We start from the raw sequence: 9084 nt of genomic DNA, 5'->3' as shown, positions 1-9084 counted from the left end.
ACTTGTGACAGTGATATTACTCCTCTCCAATTTATTTTCAACAGTTTGTTGAATCTCTCGTCTTTGGAAGTCTCTTAATCACTTATAGTGTACCTTTCTGTTAGTACTTTTTTTTTCTTTGTCCCACATCAAGTTGCAGAGCTTACAAAGTTCTTATTGGGATACTTCATCAAGTTTGTTTGTTTGTTTGTTTGTTTTTAATGATTTCTGGCTTTAAGTGTTTCTCTAACCTCATTACGATGGCTCCACAATTGATGTTGAGATTGTCAACTTCCATTGTGTTTACTTTCATTTTGTTTTCTTCTGGATCTGTTGGTTTTAAAGTAGAAGGATAATTAAACTTTGGGTTTTTTTTTTCAATTTGAGTATTCATACCAAAATATAAATCATCTATGATTAGTATAACTTAAGACAAAGTAAATTCCTAACTGACAAGACCGAAGAGATTTTCCCATTTTATTGTCCTGTCTAAACTTTGGGATTCAGTGGACACAAAACTGGGGAATCTATTCAGTTAGGCCCAAGTTGAAAAGAATCATCTTAGTCTGATTACCTTTAAGGCAAGTTAGGAATAGATTACAACAGAGTAATCTTTTAGAAATTATCAATCATCCTGTTCGATCTCATCTACTCTCCGTCGCTTCTTTTCCCTCCCCTCTTAACTTGTCTTTAACACAAGTGAGGGGACCCAGTTTATGGGTTTATGAAAAAAGGGGGTGTTCTGGTGCCTCTTCCTGGATTAACCGACTTACAAGCTCCTCCCTCCCCCCCCCCCCCCACAAAAAAGAAGAAGAAGAAGAAGAAGAAGAAGAAGAAGAAGAAGAAAGGCTGCTTAACATTTTTCTGGTGACACTTCAGGGGTTAACTGGCTGACAAACAAACAAACAAAAAGTCTTAACTTATTATGCAAATAAAATCATTATGAATTGAATTGAATTGAACTCTTTTGTCCCTCGGATAGGACATAAAAATCGAATGGAGGTCCCGTGTATGAGTAATACGTGCTGTGCTTTTAGTTTTTTAATCCAGGCCCCACTTTTGTTCTCATCACCTTTTTCGCATTACATTTTGTTGCTGTAGTGTTATACATTTTAACTATTTTTTTTTTATTTCATGAAAACAAAACAAAATGTCATTTGATATTGTACCAGTAATTGTGATTCAGTTATGTTTGTTTCTTTAGTTCTGAAAACAAAATGGAAATCAATCAATCAATCAATCAATCAATCAATCAATGGGAATCTATTAATCACTCAATTGATTAATTAATCAATCCATCCATCTATCAATACATCAATCAATGTAATTAGACGATTGGATGATTGCTGTGTGGTAAAGATTACTTATTTTTTGTGAACAAAGCAGGTAAAAAACGCCCCAAATCCCATAGAGTGTATAATTTATACATGCGTTTAGCAATTATGACATTATGTTACTGCTGTCGTAGCACTTTTGCCGAAACAAAAGACTTTGTTATTAAAAATAGCGTTATCGTGACCTTCGCATTAATTGTTATAAACCCATCTTACTCTTCAATTTTCCGAAAAACGATCAAAGCTTTCCGTTGTTATTTTTGTGTCATTTTTAGGTCTACAAAATACTAGTATACGCACTTTAGGGCCAGCAGCAGATTTATGTCATTAGACTTGCGTCATATACGTCACACACAATATGTTGGTACCAACGTTAGCCAGGCTATGATAGCTTTACTTAGTTGGATAATTTTGTTCGTTAGTTATATGATTCATTAAATCATTGATTGCTTATATTGTCAATGACAGAATTAAAGCAGATCAAAGTCACAGCATCTTCATATTGGTAATAATCATTGTCAGTGGTGTACACATGTAAGATATGATATAATGATAATTAGTGTATTTGAAAGTGATTATTATTATTGTCAAGATGTTGATATATTTTCACATTAATGTTAAATAAATGATATGCACACACACACACACGTGTCGACATCAAAACACATGCTGAATAACCATACGCTAATTCGCTTTCACACTCAACCAATATAAAACTAGAAGACAAGATTGCAACAAATTAAACTGCATTAGACGACGCAAACATTGATTTCAGCACCCATACAACAATTTATTTTGTCAAGATTTGTCAAAACAACAAGGACAACAAAATACTGGTTATCTTTGCATCATCATTAATGTCGAACAAAATAGTTCATTGATTATGTGAACCGATAGTAAAGAAGCGATGATCATCTTATCATATTATCTATATTCTCGTCGTGACAATTCTATCCCATTCTTCGAACTTATGTCGCTTTTGTCTCGTGAGTGATATGTCAGTGACATTCAAGTATTTTCCTGGTAAAATGATACAATTGTTCCATGAACATAATACTGTGACACATTAACTGTATTTAGCGACATTAAGAGCACACAAATACAACGAAAGAAATAGTTCACACAACTCAACCGTATGTTAAAACACATGATCAGTTTATCTCTGTTCATGAATATTATGCTCTATCAATATTTGCATAGTTCTAACACTCCGCTGTACCTTCTCTGCTAATATTTCATCGATAACATGAATATATCCTACATGATGCTAGTGATGAAGACAATCAAATGATGGATGATGAACTAGAGAAAATACTGATATCACCTGCCAAGCATTAACTGAGTGAAATGAATAAACTAAACTATATCTTTTAAACAAAACACAAACAAATCTGCTGTTGTCTCGCACACACGAAGGGGATGTAAAAGGTAACAATTAAATTGTTTCTCCAGCTACTTTACAACACACACAATTCGGCCAATTTGAATACCACCAATATCAACTGAAGAGGTTCGATTATTTCATTATCACTTATCATATTGTCCTCGTTCTTGTGCGTTTCTAGTCCTAAAGCTTGGGTTTACCTTGTCTATCTGTGCAATAGCATTATCTTCATTTTTCTTTCAGGTGCTTGCGATGTTCTTGTTCTCCTCTACACTCTGGTGTCAAACAACTTATCGAGACAATCTGCCTTTACACCCACGACTTACAAAGCGACGACTGCGTCACGCTTGAAACTGCAACTTTCGGCAAAGTTCACGCGACATTTTCTTTTTCTGGTATATTTTTGTTCCCTTCATCGTGTTGCACAGCATGTATACTATACGTGGGCACTGACACGAAGAATGGGGCCTTTAGTTTTGGAAAAAAAAAAGAACAAAAGAGTCATAAAAAACATCTTTCACTCTATACTTTGACGAAATACAAAAGTAAGTTCGCTGCATAATGAAACTGCTGGGAGCGTTGTAACAATTCAGTTAAGACCTAAATTTTGACAAAATCTTTTCCCCACCATGAGAAAAAAGAAAGAAATCATGATTGGGAAACTGCTCTCACAAGACGTTTCAATTTAATTCAAATCTGTATATTGATAAGCAGCAGATGTGTGTGCGTGTGATCATCATCTGCAAACGAATACTTTTTGCCAAATGTTGATAACTTGTATATTTTATACTTTTACGTATCTGTATGATCTATATGGCCATGTAGTGCCTCAAAATTACATAAATAATATGATGACTAGATATTGATTAAGCATAATGAGAGGACAGGACAAATCAATCAAAAATTTACTCAATACATGGTATGAATACAACACGGAAACGACACGAAATGAAAGGAGGTAAGAATGAATTTAAATACAGCATCATGATATTTATCAAATCTGACAGATAAAAATAATCACAACAGCATACATGCATTTTTTTTTTCAGATGGAGGTGCGATCAAAACACCGAGTGTCTCAAACTAAATTGTTTATGATGAAGTTCATCGTCGAAAACAGCGCAAACGTCCTCCCAAGATATTCATGCAAATTATTTTGAAGAAGACAGGGTCTGCATCGCGACTGTGCTTCCTGTCGCTTATTGTTGATACAATTCACTAACAGTCACATATGTAATTTCACTCGATCAGTGCTGAATTGCTTCTGTGTCTCTGAAATGCTTCAAATGCCGTAGGGATTTTGTTTAAAAAACGACTGTTGATGCAGACTCTTTTCATAGGACACGATAACTCTAGGAAAACGTGAGTAGGTCTGTGGTAACATGATTCAAGATTGACCTATCATAATATTATAAATAATGATCCATGTCCTGACAGAAATGACCAACAGAAAAGGAAGAAAACAAACGAAAAAAAAAAAAAAAAAAACAGGCTGTCGGGATCGAGGTGTGCGTTGTCGATTCTACATATCGTCCATCATGGCCTCCTCATCAGCCGTAAATCGCTGTAGCATTCTGAACGATCGAGACTGGGTGCCGCGTGGCTTGCTGTCGTACGCCTCGAACTGGTCGATGGGAGATTTGTACTGAGAAGCCGGCGACGGATGGGACTGTTGCATATTTGAATAGACTGAATAAACAAAATCACAAAAAAGGGAACGTGTTCAGGTGTTGTTAGAAAAGTTTTGTGATAACATCATCTATAAGATGAGAAAATAGTCATACAAAGTTAACTATCAGATCGCCCTTGGATATCAATTCAAATCTGTTTATGTTATAATAGATTGATTGACTGACGGATTGACTGAATATTGAAAGAAACACTTCGATCCTCAACATGGTCCCAGTTTCTGTTACGGCAGGTCAACTACAATGTATTGTTGACAACAATGACAGCATAATATCGTTGATGCACTATTTGCGATTTTATCCATGCCTACCACATAAAAATACCTAGGGCCTACTGTAAAAGTATCCAAATATACTTTGTCTATAGCGATTTTAGTTAAAACTATGTGCAGAGGCAGGGGAGGATCCAGGAATTCCGTAAAGGGGAGGCGCCTTTACAAAAAGGGGGGGGGGGGGCACATTCGCCCCCATTTTTTCTTTTTATTTCTTTTGTTTAAAAAAAAAATGAAGGGGGTGGGGCGCGCGCCCGGTGCACCCCTCTGGATCCGCCACTGAGAGGTGATTCCAAAATAATACATTTGACTATTCACTGGGGCGCAACCCCGAAGTGAATGATATGGAGGCACTGAAGCTCATAGTTTTGACAAGAAACTCGAAGGTGGGCAGAGTAATTGGGATAGTAAAGTATTGGTGGAGATGAGAATTGGGCTTTTAAGTTTTTGCAAGATACCAAGAAAACACTTATGAAATAGTACACAGCATACCATTTTAAGAAGAATTCAAAGTTTATTTGATGAAAATCGGGTTTGGAATAACTGAAACATCCAAAAACAAAGTAAAACAAAGCAATCGTAATAAAGTGTGGGTCCCACGCTTTATTAGAATCGCTCTATTTTGGATATCTCAGCCATTTCAAAACCAATTTTCATCAAAAATTCCTCATGGAACCACATGCTCTTTCATATTTCATAAGAGGTTTCTCATTATCTCACCCAAAAATGTTAGAAACCTCAAATTAGGTCTCAACCAAAACTATACAATTCCTTTAAAAAAAAAGAAACAAAAAAGAAGAAGGACAAAAATGAGGCGAGAAGTCGATGGGTGCGATGTGGAGAGTGACCGAACAAAGCAGTGCGAGATGTCAGAATTGCTCTGTGATGTCACAATAATGGCTTTGTGGCATCACAAAATGACCGTGCGAAACAGGCCGCGATATCATATTTGTGGTGTGACATCTTTTCAAAAATAGTGTACTCTTTGGAAATGCATTCATAAAAAGTGACATTTTCCAAATAACATACCACGGAGTGCCACACAGGCCATTATCCTGAAACAGTTGAAATCATACCTTTGATCAAAAGTTGATCCTCTTCATTATGGTTTGTTGAAAGAGTTTTAATGTGATTTTTCAAGTATTTCAATATTTTGGTCTTATGGGCGCTCAATGCTATCCGTTTGGAAAACGTCATTTATTTTTTTTTTCGTACATAATTTATATACTCACTATAACTTTAAAAAAAATCTCTCCCTCCCTCTGTTACTGTATTTTCACTCGCATCTATAATTTCATGTCTGAATTTGTATTCTCCTAATTAATATGATTTGAAAAATGTTTTGTGTTATTGTGTGTTTCGTTATTATCTTATCATCTTACGGGCTTGCTGGAAAAAAAAAAAGAAAAACTTATGACGGCTATTAGCAGGCTTTTCTACCGTTTCTGTCTTGCTGGTATATATTCATCAAATTCGAACGTATGCTTCATTACGGAATTAAAACTCGACAAAGAGCAGAGCCTTCGTTGCTTAATGTCGAAGACATAACGCACACAGACATCCCGGGCCCACCCAAGTGAAATTCGACTAATTTTTATTTTTTATTTATTTTTTTTTTTTGCAAAGCTATTGGATTAGAATGGAGAGATCCCATTATGAATTATTTCACCATCAACTGAATCATGTTATATAAAAAAAAAAAGTTTAGTTTGATGTGAAGTCAGTTATTAATTTTTTGTGTCATTGTTCATATAACCACATGCCCCCTAATCAATTTATGCTAAATCAGGAATATGGAAAAATCAAAACATGACGGTAGCTATGTGATATTATGTTGTATATTATTACGTAACTCTCAGCCGACAGTCTTGTTATTGTAGTTTCTATTTTCTTTTTCAATATACGGCTAGGTAACCTTGCCAACATAGTTATAGGTTTCAACCAAATTTAATTTCTGCAGTGAACTTCGTATCGCTAACTTTAAGATCACGCTACACCTTTTGATTTCTTTCGTCTATTGTGTGTCCTGTGTAACTCTCGCGTGATAGTCCTGTTATTTCTGCATTTAGTGTATATATTTGGAGAACAACAACTAGCCTATGATGATCTATCACTTGGTCTACTCCCACTCTGTCCAATAGCCATTTAGTCTCAATCAGTTCGTCTAATGACCATTTAGTACAATTGCCACTTCACCTTATTACTTCCATGGGCTCTGCCCATTTTGTCTAATATCCAGTTTACTAGACAAAAGAAAAATCTAAGGACACAAAATTGCAATTAGACCATCTAGTCATTAGACGAAAGGATGATTAGCCAAACTGGACATTTGTATAGACCAAGTGAGGATTAGACCAAACGTGCATTAGACGAAGTTGATAGAAGACCAAATGAGTTTAGCCGTATATAGCGATGTTAGACGAATCGGGAAGTGGACTATCTGATTTTAGACAAAGTAGCAATAAACCCTGGCCTACAGTATAGGATAGGTCTACTTCAGAACGGATTTTGTTTTTTGTTTTCATTATCATTATCATTATCATTATCATTATTAGTATCATTATCACTTTGACTTTTCGGGGGTCTATTTTAGTTATTCATCATTCATTTGATTGTTGTGATTTCATCATTTCTTTTCGAAAAAAAAAATTAACCCGTTGAGGACGAGTCCTGAGTATACTCGGGCAGTATATAATTATGGGAAATGCGAATGGTTGCAAAATCAGCCCGTCCTCAACTGGTTTAATATAATTGTCGCAATACCTCTGGCCTCCTCCTCCTGGGTCATATCCTCCAACATCTTGAACGATCTCGACTGGTTTGAGGGATGGTATGAGCCGCTGGAGACGGGGCGGTTGACCGGCTGTGGAGGGGGGGCGGTTGACCGGCATAGGAGGGGGCCTATTGACGGGGTGTGGTGGGCCGTAGGAAGCGAGATGCGGGCGGGCCGGAGGGGTGTAGCACTGAGCCATGGGCGCCTGTTTGGGTTTCGCGTGGAGGACGGATCCAGTGCCAAACGGTGTAGAGGGCATGGAACCTCCTGGAGAGTACCTGGGAGTCAAACGCAGTCACATGACAATGAAGAAAACCATTACTAAAAGTGAAAATCCATTCAATGTTTATAGTTGACTTATAAGTAAACTGTTACAGACAGAATGTGGAAGCTTTGAAAAATATATAAGACAAAAAGGGGAAAATTATGAAAGGTTGAGTACGTTTCACATAATATATTAGAAACTTATACATCCGTCACGCACAGGGTATACCATTCAGATGAAGTAGTAATATAATAGTCTCATAAGTCTCTACAGTATCTTGCATGATATTTTTTTGGCGATATTTCTCCTTTTCCAACATGTACCAAGCACACTGAACACATTACTGTTCGAAAGTTGTAAATTGAAGGTGCAGCTGGTAATGATTATGAATATAACAAATACGAACAGGAGGACAACCTCAATCAAACTATAAAAAGAGTAAGTTTAGCTTGACCTGAGTATTCAAAAGTTGTTCTCATATTTGTGCTTTTGTTTTATTTGTGTGTGTGTGTGTTTTAAATTGTGTTGTTTTGTTTTTCATCTTCAGTAGATGTGGATTCCACCAAAACAACGTGACCAGAACGCTGGATGACGTTGGCGTTAGTATAATAAATAGGGCCTAATCTCATCCGTTATGCTCTTGTGTTTAGGGTTAGAGAGGTACAGAGGTGTAATCAGGTATATTATAAGAACCATTCATACATCCTGTTTTGCCCCCGTCCCTCAAACGATTCACCCATCATTGTTGTCTAGATGATCCTTACTTGATGGCCCCAGCCTTAATTCCCATTCCTTCAACCTGGCCCTTAAACGCGTCGGCGATGTTGTCGGCCGAGTAGAGGCCAACTGGTGAGTTGAACTGCTTATGGACGATCTGAGCTGACGGTGATGGTGGTACTACGGCTTCCGGTTCCACGCGACGTATCTGTTAATCGAATTGTAGTAGCCAACGCACAATTAGGATCTTAGAAAACTTAGATACGAATCCACGTGAGAATGAATAAGGTACTAATTGGTTCTAAGGTACAATGTGACGTTGTTGGAGTCTTTCTACAAGGACCAAACTCAAGTTTGTGCAGAGGAAACTTGACGAGAATATCTTTTCATTAGGTATAAAGGTGATGCCCACTGGCGAATGCCGCTTTGTGTTTGCTGCATGTGTCACATATGAATGTGTATAAAAACATTTTCATGCTATGTATACTGACATGAGTAATTCATCATATAAAACAATGAAATCGTCTACACTCAAACCTAAACCTGTTCTGTGTTATTTGAAGTAATTTCATGTCGTGGCTAAGATGAAGGTTGATGATTATAAACTTCAGAAAAATTAAACTAAGTCACTTCTTGAAACATTCCTAGAGTTCCTTCCACCTTTAGAGACAT

At 36.7% G+C, this 9084-nt stretch overlaps 1 protein-coding gene across 1 annotated transcript in view; it reads right to left on the bottom strand.

Annotated features, from left to right (window-relative positions):
* Positions 1 to 2084: 2084 nt before the first annotated feature.
* Positions 2085 to 9084, bottom strand: part of LOC140228661 (PDZ and LIM domain protein 3-like) — a 13114-nt gene continuing 6114 nt past the window's right edge. The window contains 4 exon segments of the mRNA XM_072308917.1: positions 2085 to 4386; positions 7421 to 7532; positions 7534 to 7708; positions 8460 to 8620. Of these exon segments, the coding sequence (XP_072165018.1) occupies positions 4220 to 4386; positions 7421 to 7532; positions 7534 to 7708; positions 8460 to 8620 (615 nt within the window). The 3' untranslated portion in view covers positions 2085 to 4219.

The sequence above is a fragment of the Diadema setosum genome, chromosome 5, assembly GCF_964275005.1.
Source record: "Diadema setosum chromosome 5, eeDiaSeto1, whole genome shotgun sequence".
Taxonomy (NCBI): domain Eukaryota; kingdom Metazoa; phylum Echinodermata; class Echinoidea; order Diadematoida; family Diadematidae; genus Diadema; species Diadema setosum.
This window is presented reverse-complemented; position numbering and strand designations above follow the sequence as displayed.